General features: G+C 39.3%; 1 protein-coding gene across 1 annotated transcript in view; it reads right to left on the bottom strand.

The window, feature by feature from the left end:
* Positions 1 to 11,597: 11,597 nt before the first annotated feature.
* The window catches only part of prdx3 (peroxiredoxin 3), a 14,138-nt gene continuing 8,781 nt past the window's right edge, over positions 11,598 to 16,954 (bottom strand). Inside the window, exons 6-7 of the mRNA XM_072239530.1 lie at positions 14,630 to 14,795; positions 11,598 to 13,668 (exon numbers count right to left, since the gene is read on the bottom strand). Coding sequence (XP_072095631.1) covers positions 13,615 to 13,668; positions 14,630 to 14,795 — 220 coding nt within the window. The 3' untranslated portion in view covers positions 11,598 to 13,614. The remainder of the gene's footprint in view (positions 13,669 to 14,629; positions 14,796 to 16,954) is intronic.

Here is a 16,954-nt window from a genome sequence, read left to right as displayed (position 1 = left end):
ACAGCAAGGAACTTGAAATTGCTCACTCTTTCCACTTCTGATCACTCTATGAGGACTGGTGTGTGTTCCCTTGTCTTACCATTTCTGAAGTCCACAATCAATTCTTTGTTCTGATTGACGTTGAATGCAAGGTTGTTGCTGCGACCCCACTGAAATAGTTGATATGTATATCTTGCTCATTTATGCCCTCTCATCACCAAGGTAGTGATTGGATTACAGAGATGTCTATGTTTTAAATATTATTTTAAAGGTGCTCTGCACCTGTACTTAGTGTTGTATTTTATTCTAATTTTTAAAAAATATTTTATTATAATAATTTATTATAAAACATGTCCCTTTTTTTAAGCAACACATGCAAAATGCTGGAGGAACTCAGTAGGCCAGGCAGCATCTATGGAAGAGTACAGTCGACATTTTGGGCCTTTCAGCAGGACTGGAGAAAATAAAGATGAGGAGTCAGAAGGTGATGGGAGGGGAGGAAGAAACACAAGGTGATAGATGAAACTGTGAGGGGGAGGGGTGAAGTAAAGAGTTGGAATGTTGATTGGTGAATAGAGATTCAGGGCCAGAGAAGGGGAATCTGATAGGAGAGGACAGAAGGCCATGGAAGAAAGGAAAGGGGGAGGAGCAACAGGGAAGGTGAGATCAGCTAAGGAGCAAGGTGAGAGACGGAAAAGGGGATGGGGAATGGTTAAGGGGGAGGGGACATTACTGGAAGCTCGAGAAATCGATGTTCATGCCATCAGCTTGGAGGCTACCCAGACAGAATATAAGGTGTTGCTCCTCCTTAGTGTGACCTCATCAGGACAGTAAAGGAGGCCATGGATGGACATGTCTGAATGGGAATGGGAAGTGGAATTAAAATGGGTGGCCACTGGGAGATGCCGCTTTTTCTGGCGGATGAAGCATAGGTGATCAGCCAAGTGGTCTCCCATTCTATGTCAGGTCTCACCAATATACAAGGGGCCACACCGGGAGCACCAGATACAAAAGATGACACCAACAGACTCACGGGTGAAATGCTGCCTCACTTGGAAGGACTGTTCGGGGCCCTGAATGGTAGTGAGGGAGGAGGTGTAGGAGCAGGTGTAGCACTCATTCCGCTTGCAAGGATAAGTGCCAGGAGGGAGGTCAGTGGGGAGAACGAATAGTCAAGGGAGTTGCATAGGGAGCGATCCCCGCGGAAAGCAGAAGGAGGTGGGGGGAAGGATTTATAGGTATGCATTTTTATCCTTACATTTTTTTAATGATGTGCACAGAACTAATACCCTTATCCAAGTAAACCTGAGGGCAATTTTGCATGCAGCAGAGGAACTAACAGATGAATGGCCAGCTCGCCTCTTCATGATGATGTTGGCTGACAAAAGAATGCTGGTCATGAGAATTTCTTGACCAAGTATTTTGCAATTTGTCTCAGAGGCTGATTGCACTTTAGACACTACCACAGAAACAGAGTGTTACACATTTATGTTCAGGATTACAACCCTAATCAAAAAGGCATATTCTAAATTCCAATAAGGAAAGAGACATTGTCAGAACCCACAGTGTGTTGCAATAAGACTTCTGAAAATATCTTGCAGCAATTCCTTCCTTTAATCTTTGAATCCTATGATCTAAGCATTCCAGACAAAAAAACTAGTTTTATTTGTTGCTACTTCTGAGTTGGGGGGTGGGGGGTGACATCACTCTGCCTGGCAAGATAGTGGAAGATATCTGCAAAAGTAGCTTTGCAATTTATTGCACTTTTGTCTGATTGAAAGCAAAGCTGAAAGTCTAAAGATCAAAAACAGATGAAGATTTTCTGCAGATGCCTCAGACAATCAACCTGAAATGGCTTATATTCAGACCTTGAATGAAGGGATGTTTCAAAAATAAAAACTAGAAACAGTTTGAGATTTACCTATACGTATTGTGTTCCAATCCAGTTTCAACCTTGTATTCCGAAAACAATTACATTCTTTTAATTTTACACTGATTTTAGTTGTCTTTGTTTCACAATGAAATACAAATGCTAAGACCTAACTTTGATGGTTTTCAATTGACACCAGTTTCCATCAGAACAGGCCAGCATTGACAAAGGTAATAAACTGTCCAGACAGAAGGTAGCATAATGGAAAATAAATGGCATTTACAAATGCTATCAAGAGTTTACCAACTCTATACTGATTTTCAAATTTCTGTTTTGAATGTAAATAGTCCCCCCAAAAAATAAAATTAATGTGCAGAGAAATACAAAGTACAAGATGTGATATAAATTCACTCAAGACCTCAATATGCTACAACGTTTACTCAAACTAACCAGCAGGGGCTGCTCAATGTTGTAATATATACTGTATTCCAAATGAGAACTAAGCAATGTCCCCAACTATTGTCTGCTTCACGAGCATATTAAACACATTGCTGCATCATGATAACGATCCTGCTTGTCTCAAGCTGCTCCTCATAGGAATTTAAAGTGCTGTTGTTTATTTTAAATCTCAACTCAAAACTATTCTGTTTTGAGAACTTAAGCGATTAATAACCTAATGTCGTACTATAGTGAAATCTTGTACATTTCCTAACAAGTAATAACAAATAATTATATTTGAAAGCACTTCAAGCATCAAACTTTGTCCTTTCAAAGTCAACAGTTGGTGGTTGGGACTCTGGTTTGTCACGCATTTGCTCTGTGGCAAAGCTTCATGCGTTCAAGTCCCACACCAGGACACAGAAGTATATAGAGAGGACTGCATTATCAGAAGTGCTAGCCTTATATGAAATACTAAACTACTGCTTTCTCAAGAAAAAATAAATGATCCCAAGGAACTTTAGAGAGCAGCAGACTTATGCTACTTCTTTCAACATTATTACAACACTTGCGTAGTTGTTTCTGCTTGCTATGTGTAAACTCATCACCATGTTTCCCACTTTACAGCAGTGAGCGTAATCACATATCACTTCCAATTATTATAAAAGGGTGTGTTGTATTAAACTTTGTGAGATATTGGATGAAAGTCTGAACATTTCCAAGTGGCACATTAACTCTTTGTGAGCTTGCAGCATGTAAGGTGTCTGTATAATTTAAACACTAGGTCTGTTAATGTCTAATATTTGCTGATAGCAGCTGGATTCTTTCCTGGACTCAGGGACCAACGGCTTGAGAACAAAAGACCAAAGAGTTTGTCTGTTTCTGCATGCCTTTCAATGCTTGTGGAATCCCTATCGAAACCATGCTGAGCTAGTCACATGAGATTTGGCATGCCAAATATGAGCTTCAGGTCAATATCATGGGACATTGGAAGCCCATGTTTGTAGCTCAGGGAATACTTAGATCCTCAGTAAAATGAGGATTAGTCTTGGGATACTGCTGCTGGAAGACTGTATATTAATCATTACTCATATTAATCATACTGGAATTCAGGGGTCTCCAACCTCTTTTACGCAATGGATCCTTACCATTAACTGAGGGGTCTGTGGACCCCAGGCTGGAAACCCCTACCATATACCAGGGCAATAAATCTTTCTTCAAATGCATCAACCCAATCCATTTAAGATTATAACTTTTTATGAAAGCCATTCAGTTAACCATGTACCACTTTTTCCAAATAGAACAATTACAGTATTCCCAATTTGTCCATTAAGCGAAAACAACAGTCTCAATGGCACACACAGTTTCTTGTTATCAAATTTGTTCTGCTGGGCACTGAGATTTGCCGGTCCGTATAAGGTCCTGAACACTAGTTTAAAGGTTCACACTCACGAATAATATAATCCAACTCCTTGAAGCCCATAAATAAATTTTATTCCCATATTTACTACTAAATATTAAGTGGCCACAGCCATTTAATTTTATTCACATAAGCTATATGTATAACAATCTTGTCTTGCCAAAATCTGGCCAGTAAAATACTGGATGCATACATAGACCACATAATGAAAAAAGAGTAGGTACATTGCAACATCCAGACAAATCTAGAGTATGCCTGACTGAAGAATCCAAATGTCATTAGGAAAATTACTACTTTTAGTCTATGTTTAATCTGGTAAGAAACACACTATTATTGAAGGCATTTGGACACAAAATAAAGTATTTGCACTGTGATTATATTTATTTTAAAGAATAACCAAATTGTGGGTTTGACCATTCAACGATCTGGTGGTCAAAGTTTCAAAAGGGTTTTCCTTCTCCGAATCAGTTATCAGTGGCTGCCAGCTTTTGCACTTCAGGTGACTTCACCCACCTCAGTGTGGCTCTACATTAATTTGTCACTGCACACAAAAATTATCTGGTGTCTGCAAAAGTTAAGTGGCTCTCATTCAAATGAGGACAGATTCCAGACCTCAAAACGATGATGTAAAGGGGAATTCAATCACCTGGAGTAAAAAGTTTGTTTGCTGAGCTGAACTGAATATGCCTGGACTCTTTTGATTTTGTGTTTTATATCCTGTGTTTTCACTCTTTTTTGTTGCAATTTGCACTTTTCTGCATGTGGTGTGGTGGGGGGGAGGTTATTTTCTTTGAAGGCGTTCCATAGTTTTCTTTGTCTTGGTGCTGTCTATGGGGAAGATGAATCTCAGAGTTGTATGCTGCATACATACTTTAATAATAAATGTACTTTGAATCTTTTAAATCTTGAAACCAAATAATAATCTCTAACACCAAAATGGAGGGCAATGGAGCACGACCTGCCCACGGCTAGTGCTCTTATTGGTATGGCATTCCTTCACTTTGTACGAAATAGAGAAGTATGCCTTCAGGGCAACATGCTGATTTTATTGAAAATAACATTAAAAGCAAAATGGCGCAGATGACAACAATCTGAACTATAAAGTGAGAAAACATGAAAACTCTCATTATGAAGCAGACCAGAAATCTGCCAAAGGGTCAAAGAATGTGAACCAAAATATGAAAATCACCTTTCTAAGTTGGCAAGTTGCAGAAGGAATAAAGGGGAAAATTGGTTCAAGGCTCACGAACTCAAGTTAGGAACAAAGAGCTTTATAAAAATCAGCTGGAAAATATCAAACTCAACAAAATGTGCAAAATAGTGAAAGGAAGGGTACATAGCAACCGTCTAGGATTACAGATACAAGTGGAGGGGAAAGAGCACACAGACAGCTCCTGCAGAGTCTACACAAGGACAAGGGGCATATGGGCATCGTCAATGTCATAATATGTTATGAATCAAAAACAAGTTCACTTTCAAATACACTGCAAACACAAATTGAGCCACAGCATAACATTAGAAGAGGGTGTATTTAATTGTTTAATTGCTATTTTACAAACTAAACTCGAATTAGGATGAATGTCAAGCATCATGACAGGCTTAGATTCAGTAATTCTATTTTTATTTATTTATGTATTGAGTGTGGAGTAGGACCTTCCGGCCCTTCAGGCTGTGCCACCTAGCAACTCCCTATTTAACCCTAGCCTAATGATGGGACAATTTACAATGAACAATTAACCTACCAATCGGAATGCCTGTAGACTGTGGGAGGAAACTGGAGCGCCCAGAGGAACCCACGCAGTCATGGTCAGAACCTACAAAGTTCTTACAGGTAGCGGCAGGAATTGAGCCCAGGTCGCTGGTAATATAGAGAATATATTAAAAAAAAACTAAGAAAACTACCTCTGGAAGTTTTTACCCAGAATTTTAATCAGAGCCGATGATCATAATTTGGCTACAACCGGGCAACTTAATTGGACCATTATAAGATCTAATGGTATGAGCAGAATCAGGCTAGTCAGCCTATTGAACCTGCTCCACCATTCCATCATCCTTCCATCTGCAGGCCACATGCGAAGTTACTTTAAAGGCAATATCAAAGATTGTTGTGTGAGATACTGATCGACATGAGGTACTTAAGAAATTTTTTTAAGTATGTAAACAAAACACTGGAAATACTCAGAAAGTTGGGAAGCATTTGTGGAAAATCATAGCTAACCATTTCAGGACAACGTCCTTTCATCAGATCAAGAAAAAAAATCAATAGATTGCAAATTGCAGTCGGCGTTGCAATCAGTGCAGATTAGAAATTACATCTCCTCTTCACTGACAACCAACCGAGGTGCACCTCAAGGATACATGTTAGCCCACTGCTCTACCCTCTCCACACCCATGACTGTGTGCCCAGACACAGTTCAAATGCAAACTATAAATTCACCAATGACAGATCTGTTTTTGGTAGAACTGTATATGGAGATGAGGAGGCATACAAGAGTGAGGTAGATCAGCTGATTGAGTGGTGCCCCTACAACAACCTTGTTCTCAATGCCAGGAAGGGGATATCAGGAGAACACACACCCATCCTCATGGAGGCCTCAGCAGTGGAAAGAGTGAGCAGCTTCAAGTTCCTGGACGTCAGTACCTCAGATGATCTTTTCCTGGGCCCAACATATTGAGGCAATCAAGAAAAATACACGCCAGCAGCAATATTTCAATAGGATTTGTTGAGTACACCCACAAGAAAATAAATTTCATGGTTATTGATGGTGACATATTATGAACTTTGAAGTTTGAGGGGACTTAGTATATCACTAAAGACTCCAACACATTTCAACAGATATATTGTTGAGAGCACTCTCACTGGTTGCATCACTGTCCATTATGGAATTCTCAAGAAAAGCTGCAGAGGGTTGTGTACTCACCCAGCTCCATCATGGGCACTAGCCTCCCCAACATCAAGGATATCTTCAAAATACAGCATCCATCATTAAGGACTGTCATCATCCATGACATGCTAACTTCTCACTAGCATCAGGGAGGAGGTACAGGAGCCTAAGGATGCACACTCAAAATTTTAGGAACAGCTTCTTCCCCTCCACCAGCAGATTTCTCAATGGCCCATGAATCATGGACACTATCTCACAATTTTGCTCTCTTTTTGCACTGTTCATTTATATTTTATATATTTTTTGTAACTTATAGTAATTGTATATGTATTGCACTGTACTGCTGCCACAAAACATTGCATTTCATGATATACACTCCGTGTTCCCAATTTAGGTGGCCACTGACTGTATGTTCGTGGTCTTCTGCTGCTGTAACACATCCACTTTAAGGTTTGATGTGTTGGCCGCTTAGAGATGGTCTTTGCACACCACTGTTGTAACGTGTGTCTATTTGTGTTACTGTCAGCTTGAAGCAGTCTGGCCATTCTCCTCTGACCTCTCTCATCAACAAGGCATTTGCACCCTCAGTACTGCCACTCACTGGACATTTTCTTGTTTTTCACACCATTCTCAGTAAACTCTTAAGAGATTGTGGTGTGTGAAAATCCCAAGGTATCAGCAGTTTCTGAGATACTCAAACCACCCTGCCTGGCACTAGCAATAATTACACGGTCAAAGTCACTTATAATTCTTCCCCCATTCTGATGTTTAGTCTGAACAACTGAACCTCTTGGCCATGTCTGCATGCTTTTATTGTACTGAGTTGCTGCCACATGATTAGCTGATTATCTATTTATGTTAATGAGCACATGTACAGGTGTACTTAATATTAATAGAGTGTATGTCAGTGACAATAAACTTGATTCTGATTCTGAGAAAAGGCTGGGGAAAGACAGAAAAAGGAAGGCCACTCAGTCAAATCATGGCTGATCTGAATGCAAACTCAATTCCATATTCTCACTTAATCCCAGTAACCTTTCACATTCTTACCTATCAAAATTTTATCAACTCAGCCTTTAAAACAGTGAAATACTCCAAGTCCAACAGCCTTTAAGAAAGGGAGGTCCAAGGACCAACAACTCCCTTTAAGAAAATATTTTGCCATATCTTCTTAAATCCTGTATATTTAAACAAGTGACCTTTAACTCTCGATTCTCCTAGAAGAAACTTGTCTCTGCATCAAGACTTCAGAACCTTCTGCTTTAATTAAGTCACTTCTCATTCCTCAAGTTGTTGGCGATAAAAGCCCATTGAACCTCTTCTTAAAGGACAACTGACCATTTCAGCTATTAGTCAAGTAAATCCCTGTAAACTGTTTCCAATACATTTACATCCAATACTGTGCTTTGGGTGGCAGGGTGGAGATACGCCTCTACCAAAAGAGGTGTAAAGCACTCTTTTTCTCCTCTAGCCTGCAGGTCACCCTTGGGCAAGGTGTAGCACCTACTTAGCCCCCGATCAGGGTCACGTGAAGCCACGGGAACAGGTGGTGGATGGTCGTATGAGCAGCTGGTGCATATCACAATTCCTGGTTATGCGAGCACCAGGCAGACAGTTTCTGAACAGTATTGATAATGGCTGGGGTCACTTGTCTTGTAAAGACACTGCCCAGAAGGCAAATGCAAACCAGTTCTATAGAAAAATTTGCTAAGAGCAGTCACGGTACTGAAAAGGCCATGATCGCCTCTGCCATATGATATGGCACATAACCAATGAATGGACTTTACACTGCCCGCCTGATGTGGCCTCAGGAATGGCCCACAGAGCATAACCTGCCAATTTGGTATTCAACTCCAAGCATTAACAATAACATTCTCTTAGCTTTCCGAATTACTCGCTGTATCCTTTGCAGATATTTCCTAGGACATTTAGATCTCTCTGCTTCTTCATTCGCATTTTTCCTGACAGAGTGGACAATTTCAAGTCTTGAAATTACCACAGGAAAGAAGTTCAAAAACTAAGGCTGAAGTGCTCTTTTGCTGCATTTCCTGAAACAGTTGGACACAGAAGGCTGTAGCATGTCCATATGTAAAAGCAAGGTACTTGTTCAACACAAGAAATAGAAGTACAGTAGGCCTCCTGAATCTTCAATCCTGCCACTCGGCAAGATAAAGGTCACCTTCTACCACAGAAACTGATGAACCCCTCCTTTCAATTAACTCTAAGATAGAAAATAAAATACTTTTTTCCCTATACTGTCTTAAACAGACTAGCAAGGCAATTATTGCCACATGTACTGAAATGTAGTGAAAAAAATTGTTTTGCATGTCATTTATACAGGTCACTTCTTTACAAAAGTGCATCGGACTTCTTGTATTTACTGTGATTGCCTGCAAGAAAATCAATCTCAGGATTTGTATATGGTGACATATATGTACTTTGATGATAAATTTACTTTGAACTTTGTGGTGCTTAAGGGAAAAGGGAAAATCCTACCACTTATTTTGAAACTTGTGATTCATAAATCTGGCAAAAAGAATCTCCCAGCCTGTCAAGCCCAGTAAGAATTTTATAAGTTTTATGAATTCTCCTTTCATCTTCTACTTAAACTCTCTGTACACACCACCACCTCCCCAACCCACCCTTTTACCCCACTCCCACAGATGTTTCTAAATTACAATGCAAAGGCCAAGACAAGAGTCAGAAAGAGAACGAAACTGATAGGCAATCAGGTTGGGATCGTATTGCAACACTGAAGCTTTCCACAAAGCAGTACAAGTATTTTGTGATTTACGTGTAGATTATGCATCAGAGAGACACTTTGTTCAGCAATATTTCATATATTAAAAATATTATAGGTACGTTGGTAGAATCTTCCCAGAAAAATTGAATTGTAAATGGAAAACTCACATATTAACACTCAATGGCTTTGTAGCTAAATTCATTAGCATAATATCTGTAATCAGTGTTTGGTCTCTCAGTGTAAATACCACACAGTAAGCAGCTAGGTATAATCTGAAATTGATGTTTTACCTGGAAATTGCAACTAGACAGTAGGAAAGGGCTATAGGCAGGAAAGGACAGGTTCCTCATGGGTCCCCTCTTCTTCCCTTTCTCCTATGGTCCACTCTCCTTTCCTATTAAATTCCTTCTTCTCTAGCCATTGACCTTTCCTACCCACCTGGCTTCATCTATCACGTTCCAGCTAACCTCCTTCTCCTCCCCCCCCCCACCTTTTTATTCTGGCATCTTCCCCCTTCCCTCTCAGTCCTGAAGACGGGTGTCAGCCCAAAACATCAACTATGTATCAATTCCCTGACCTGCTGAGTTCTGTCAGGTACTAAAGCTACTGCCTTGGTGCCATGTGAAAGGGATGATTATTGGAGGAGATGGAATGCCCTGGAGGGAATAATTAGTTCAGAATAACAAGAGGGGAAAGAAATGTGTGCTTCATCATATCCTCATGTTAGTCATAAAAATTGCAAAAGACGCTCTACTGAGTTTATTGGCTGAGTGGTAAAGGTGATAAGGGCAATGTTATCCTTTGCTGGGAAGGAGATGAAGGTGTGACAAGAGAAGTGCTGTAAATGTAATGGGAAAAACTCAGTGATCCTGGTTATCGCCAACATCTCCAAGCTCTGATGAAAGGTGAGTCAACTCCTTGATTTTTTCCCCACAGATGCTCTACAGCCTACTGTGTTATTTTAACTGTTGACCAACATCGTTTTATAAATCTACCGATTCCCATGGTTATCTTGGCTATTCCTCTTCACACCCCATCACCTGTAAAAATGCTATTCCCTTTTCTCAGCTCCATTGTTTCCATCGCATCTGTTCCCAAGACGTGGCTTTCCTTCCCAGGATATCAGAAATATCTTCCTTCAAAGCAATTTCTCTTCCTCCCCCATTGACACTGCCCACACCTACATTCCCTCCATTTCCTGAACAACCATGCTCACCCCATCTTCCCACCAGCTTAATCTTGTCCCCATGAGCCTCTGCAACTTCCACCACCTTCAAAGAGATCCTACTACCAAACATATCTTTACTTCCCCCCACTCTCTGCTTTCAGCACTCTGTGATTCCATGCCCATTCATCCCTCACTAATGTCCTTTCCAGCACTTAATCCCTGCAGTCTAAGTGCTACAACAGCCATTTACCTCTATTCAGGGGAATAAACAGTCCTTCCAGGTGAGGCAACACTTTACCTGCAAATCTGCTGGGCTCATTCATTGTCATCCAATCTTCCCGAAGCAGCCCGCTCTACACTGGTGAGGCCCATTGTAAATTGGTCGGTCACCTTGCCAAGCATCTCCCACTCCATATGGCAAAAGTGGACTTCTCGGTGGCCAAGCATTTTAATTCTGATTCCCATTTCCATTCTGACATGTTGGTCCATGGCCTCCTCTTGTGCCACAATGAGGCCACCATTAGGGCGCCAGATCAACACCTTATATTCCTTCTGGATAGCCTCCAAACCAATGGCATGAGTATCCATTCCTGCTTCCAGTTAAAAAAAAATTCCCCCTTCTCCCCTCTTCTGTTTCCAACTTTGGCCTCTTACCTCTTCTCACCTATCCCCTCCACCGGTGCCCTCCTCCTTCCCTTTCTCCTATGCTCCACACCCTCTCCTATCAGATTCCTTCCTCTCCAGCCCTTCACCTCTCGTACCCACCTGACTTCACCTATCACCTTTTAGCTATCCCCTTTCCCCTCCCCCATCTTTTTATTCTAACGCCTTCCCCCTTCCTCTCTAGCCCTGAAAAAGGCTCTCCACCCAAAACATCAACTGTTTATTCATTTCCATGGATGCTACCTGACCTACTGAGTTCCTCCAGTAGTTTGTGTGCGCTTTGGATTTCCAGCATCTGCAGAATTTGAGTTTGTGTGTTATTTTATGTTTGCATTTGGAAAAGAAAGCAGAGCTTGAGAAATCCATTACAAACAGACTGACCATGTCAGAGAATTATACTTATTTAGGAGAAATTAAATGTACAAGATTAGTACTGAAAGAAATAGATTTATTTAGGTCTGATGGAAAAAATGATAAGCATACAGAAAATTCTTAATAAGATCAAGTTAGAACTTGGTTTTCCCCTACTGCTATTCACAAGGATTGATATTCTGGTCACCACTATCATTTTATCAATGAGAAAGACTGGGCTAAATTCAAGTCACTTGATTTGTACATTACGATGAAGGAAGGAATTGTTAAATTTGTCAGTGTTCACATGTGAAGATTTATTTCAATGTAATGGATTTGTGATCAGTAATGTAACATATGAAGCTTTACATTAAAAATGTGTTCCACATACTTAATATCTATTTACTAGATATCAAAGCTAAAAAAACCTTAAAATTACTGGACAAGGGACTGGTCTCCAAGCAGTAAAGAAAGCAAACATCGACATTCATTAGAACCAGAAGATTTTAAAAGGGTCTAAGTCATTAACATAATATTTGAATATGAGAGAAGAAATGTTTTACCCGATAAGACCACATCCAGAAAACTGCAAACAGGGCTCATCTCCCTGTCAAAGGAAGAATGTGCTTGCAAAAGGGAAAGTTGGGATGGCACGTTTGTCATGAAGAAAAATTAAGGACATTGGGCTTGTAGTGTCTTGATAAACAATTAGAGATGACCCTTCCAAAATCTACACACTTCTTTTAGGAATTAATAGGATAGATGCAGAATCAATGTTTCCTCAGGTTGGAGGTGTCGAACCAGAGATAAATCTCAAAGTAACCCATCCTTTAGTAATATAATCATAGTAATATTCCCCTTTACTTTGTTAATACTGTTGCCTAAATTATGAGGAAAAACAGCCAGTCATTTTAGCAGATATACTTAATCTTGGAAGAGAACTTCTAACAAGACATGTAAACAAATGAATTTTCCTGTGAGAAGATCTAGGTTGGTAATACCAGATACAACACAAAATGACAATCTTTTAATTACCAATAATGCACAAATACTATGTAGAATTCTTGCCAACGATTCATTCAGTACCAAATAAAATTTGGCTTGGTTTACATTTTTGAAAAATTGCATGATGCGCCTCAGCAGTGCAATGGCTTGGAAAAAAATTGGATGACAATAAATTTAGGAACTCGTACCTTTATTTAGAGTATCGGGTATAACTTAGAATTACAGAATTAAATGCAATTTAGGTGATTATATTTGAAACTTTCTTGTATAAAGAAAACATTGGTTTAATTTTGTGATTCATTAGTTGGTACAGAATTTCTGTTCTGGTTTACTTTAGATGAACATCATATTGTACTGTGCAAAAGTCTTAGGCACATACATATATAGCCAGGATGCCTAAGACTTTTGCATAGTATTGTATTAATTTTAAGTATTGCACTGCACACTGCTGCGGCAAAAATCAAGAACAAATTTTATGACATATGTGATGATAAACCTGATTCTAATACCAGTCTCTACTGTGGACTGAGAGTAGAAAGAGGGCTGGGAGAACGAAATCATGGTTGGGAAAAGGGGAAGGAAGAGGGGAGGGAGTGGGAAGCACCAGAGAGACATTCCATAATGAGCAATAAACCAATTGTTTGGAATGAAATGACTTTGCTTGGTGTCTCAGGGCTGGGTGTGTCTGCATCCATGCCACCCTGCACCCCGGCACTCCTTCTCTGCCACCCGTCCCACGCTGTTTTCGGAGAGCTCCACCCTTGCCATTCCCAACATCCTTTGCTCCCGCCAGACTTACAAACTTGCTCTCTGCTCCATATTGACAACTACAGTATTATGCAACTTCTGAGACACCCTAGCTATATACGTGTGCCTAAGACATTTGCACAATACTGTATTAAACAGCAAAGGAACATTCAGTAGTATAGTTTTTATTTTACATGATAAGATTCAATGGTTAAACATTAGGCCTATTGCTGACTCTAACCTTACGGGACAACTTATCCCAGATAAAGAAAACCTCCACATCCAAGTAGTCATTCTGTCCAAACATCAACAAAATACACCAATAAAAGGCATGGATATTAGATGTTATTCATTGACTTGAGAAAAATATTCTTTGGAAGCTTCTGGGGAAGGCTTGATCTGTAAAACAAATGGAAGGATTAACAGACAAATATGTTTTATGGTTTAATAAAATATTATAGAATGAATATAATCCAAGAAGTTTAACAATAATTTATGAATAATGACACTTACGATATACTGAATCTGCTTCATCTATGTTAGTCTGGGAATTAAAATTAAAATGCAACTTCTCACTAAAATCTATATAATGGGGAAATACTGCAGGTTGGGGAGAGAAGTAAAAACCAGAAGGTTAAACTAATAGTACAATAGAGTGATTTAGTCAAACAGATGGAAATATAATTTCAACCTCCCATTCCACACCAAGTTGCCTATGTCAGGCAGAAAGCCAAGGCAAGATGCCAAATACCTTCTGAGGCAATTGAAAATTTCAGGGAATGGTACCCCAAACTATGAAATCACAGAAAACCCATTACCACCTAAATTTGAAAGTCTGCTTACAGAGCATCATTAGGATTTAGCAAATCAAGTGCTATTTTAAACCCATTTACTGTATATACAATCTCAGTGAATGGGAATGCATATCAAAATGCTATGAGCTACCAATTTCTAGAGCAACTCTACACACAATAGAATTGCTCATTCATATTTTAGTTCAAACTGCTCCTTTATTTTCAAAACAGGACTTGAAAAGGGACAAGCAAGGTACCACATTAAGAGGATTATAACTCAGACCTAACAGGCATCTAGCTTTTGTTTTACTGAAAGCAAGAACATTTTTGAGTTTATATTGATATCACAGCTATCCACTTGTTAGGAAGTTAGCTAGCACAATTTTAAATTGCTTGAAGAATTGCTTTAAATTGCTTGACATTTGAAGAAACTGTAGGAAAATATAACTTCTGTAAGTGATGCAAAACTTAAGTTAATTACTTTACAACTAAATTGTTTGCTTGTTCCACAAATGCTTAGCCCAACTAATTTATTGAGCTGCTAAATTAAGTGCAATATTACATACCGTTGGAGAGTTAGGGGTCCACTCTGCTGGGCAAACTTCTCCATGGGTTTCAACAAATTGAAATGCCTTAACTAAGCGCAGAGTTTCTTCAGCACTGCGACCTACAGGCAGATCATTGATGCCTATGTGCTTGATAATTCCATTAACATCAATAATGAAAAGACCTCTGGTAAAATTAAAATTTAGAAAAGTTACCATTTTTTTAAAATTTCACTTCAAAGGCTAATCACATTTTACTTCATGTCAGATTTGAAGCTGTAACTTTCCAGGATAAAACCATTAAAATAATCTGAAAAATATGAATATTCAAAACTAAGTAGGAGCTCTCAATTAGCACATGGATGCTTATTTCCAATTTGGACCACTTTTTATCAAAATGATTAGATGAAATCTGCTTTGCGAAATGAACGGCAAGCATGAAATGCCTTATTCAAGAACAAATTTGCCAGCATAGCTGAAAAATACTGACAAGTTTAGGTCACAGATACAAGATAAAGGAAGTAGAAAGAACTCTAGGTAATTGAAACATATTATTGCTTCATCGCAGAAACATCTTTGCTCCAATCGCTTAAATGCTAACACAAAATTCTAAATTTTCCCTTTGCTTTAACATAACAAGAACAATAACATTTGCATGAATAGTGTTAACAAACAGGTACAGGACCAGAGAGAATAACAAAAATAGACATTTAATTCAATCATAAACATTTAATTTGGGGTGATCATCTAATTTAAAGAGTAAACAATAAATAGATGCCTGATTGACTTTAACATTAATCAGCATCTTCAATCAAGGACAGACCAATGACAGGGAGCATCACTTTTCTCTTCTAATATCTACTTGTTGTTGGTCTATCGAAATCCCACAAAATGCGACACGTTTTTTGTTACTGTGGAGCTTTGTTGTAGAAGGCACAGCCATTAACCTTTTGTGAGCAGAAGGGTATAATTCATAACAGTGAACTAACAGTCAAGCTCTCTGAGAATGCCAACCAATTAGTCCTTGCTCAATACCCATTATCTCTAAGTTTTGAAATATACATTCGATTCACTCTAAAAAGTTATCCCTCAATTTCCAACACCAGAAATATGCATCTTCTGTTTACTGATGGAAATAATTTTTGTACAACTCTCCTAGACCTGGCTTTTGGCACAACACATCTAAGACTTTGCTGCATTTATCCTTTATTTGTGGATTTAGGTGCACCTTAGTTCTAAAACTCCCGACACTCATTTGTATCCGAAAACCATTCCAGTCACCAGAACTTGGCTCTTCTCCATGTCTCTGCTCTAAGTGTTGCACCAGGCAAGCCTGCAAAGCCAATCTCAATAAAGTATTGCTGTCTGTTCTCCAGGACTTCAAAAGTTAATCATGACAGTGAAAAGGAAAGGAAATAACTTCTACATGTGGCTCATAGTCATGCTGGAGTCTTTTATTTAAATCCCAGATCAACGTTAACTATGGGAACTTACAAAAGGCCCAAATTAAATCCAACCTTTTTGGGATATGTGATTCTCTCTTTCCACTCTTTCTACAATTGTATTGATTCTGTTCCCTTCACTTAAGATGCAAAAAATGCCTTCAGTTTTGCTGCAAATTTCCAAGCATCTCTCAGCTTCACATGGTCCCTCTCTGACTCTTCTCTTACAGGATCTGTGTTTCCACCAAAGGAGGCAAGTACATATTTTATTACATATATGTCACCATAAATGCACCTGAGATTAGTTTTTTTTGCATGCATACACAGCAAACACCATCTGTTACAAAACAGAATTTTCCAGCTATCTTGACAATGCTTCTTCCTCCCTTGCTTCCAGTAAAGTCTCCATTCCATTTTCCCAGTTTCCCCATCTCCATTATATTTGCTCCAATGATGAGACTTACTACACCAGGGGTTCCCAACATTCTTTATGCCATGGACCACTACCATTAACTGAGGGGTCCGTGGACCCCAGATTGGGAATCACTGTACTATATGGATGCCTCTAAAATATCTTCCATCTTTCTAAACAGTGGCTCTCCCTCCATTTCAACAGTCAGTACCCTTGAATGCTTTCCATTTGTTTCCTACACCTCTGCTCTCACACCCTTTCCTGAAGTATAGTTTTTGCATTCTGTGTCTCCAGTACTTGTATTCAGCAGATTCTCCCTTGTATCTTCTGCCAGCTCCAGACATCTTTTTCTCCCCACTCATGCCCCTTCAGTATTTTGAAGGGACCATTCTTTGGTGACTCCTTCCCCCATTATTTTCCACCAACTACTCCATTTCTTCTGGCACATACCCAAGCAACTGTAGGAGATGAAACACATGTCCCTCAATCTCT

This window comes from Mobula birostris, chromosome 21 (genome assembly GCF_030028105.1).
Source record: "Mobula birostris isolate sMobBir1 chromosome 21, sMobBir1.hap1, whole genome shotgun sequence".
Lineage (NCBI taxonomy): Eukaryota > Metazoa > Chordata > Chondrichthyes > Myliobatiformes > Myliobatidae > Mobula > Mobula birostris.
Note: the sequence above shows the minus strand (reverse complement) of the source record. Positions and strands in the feature narration are given on the sequence as shown.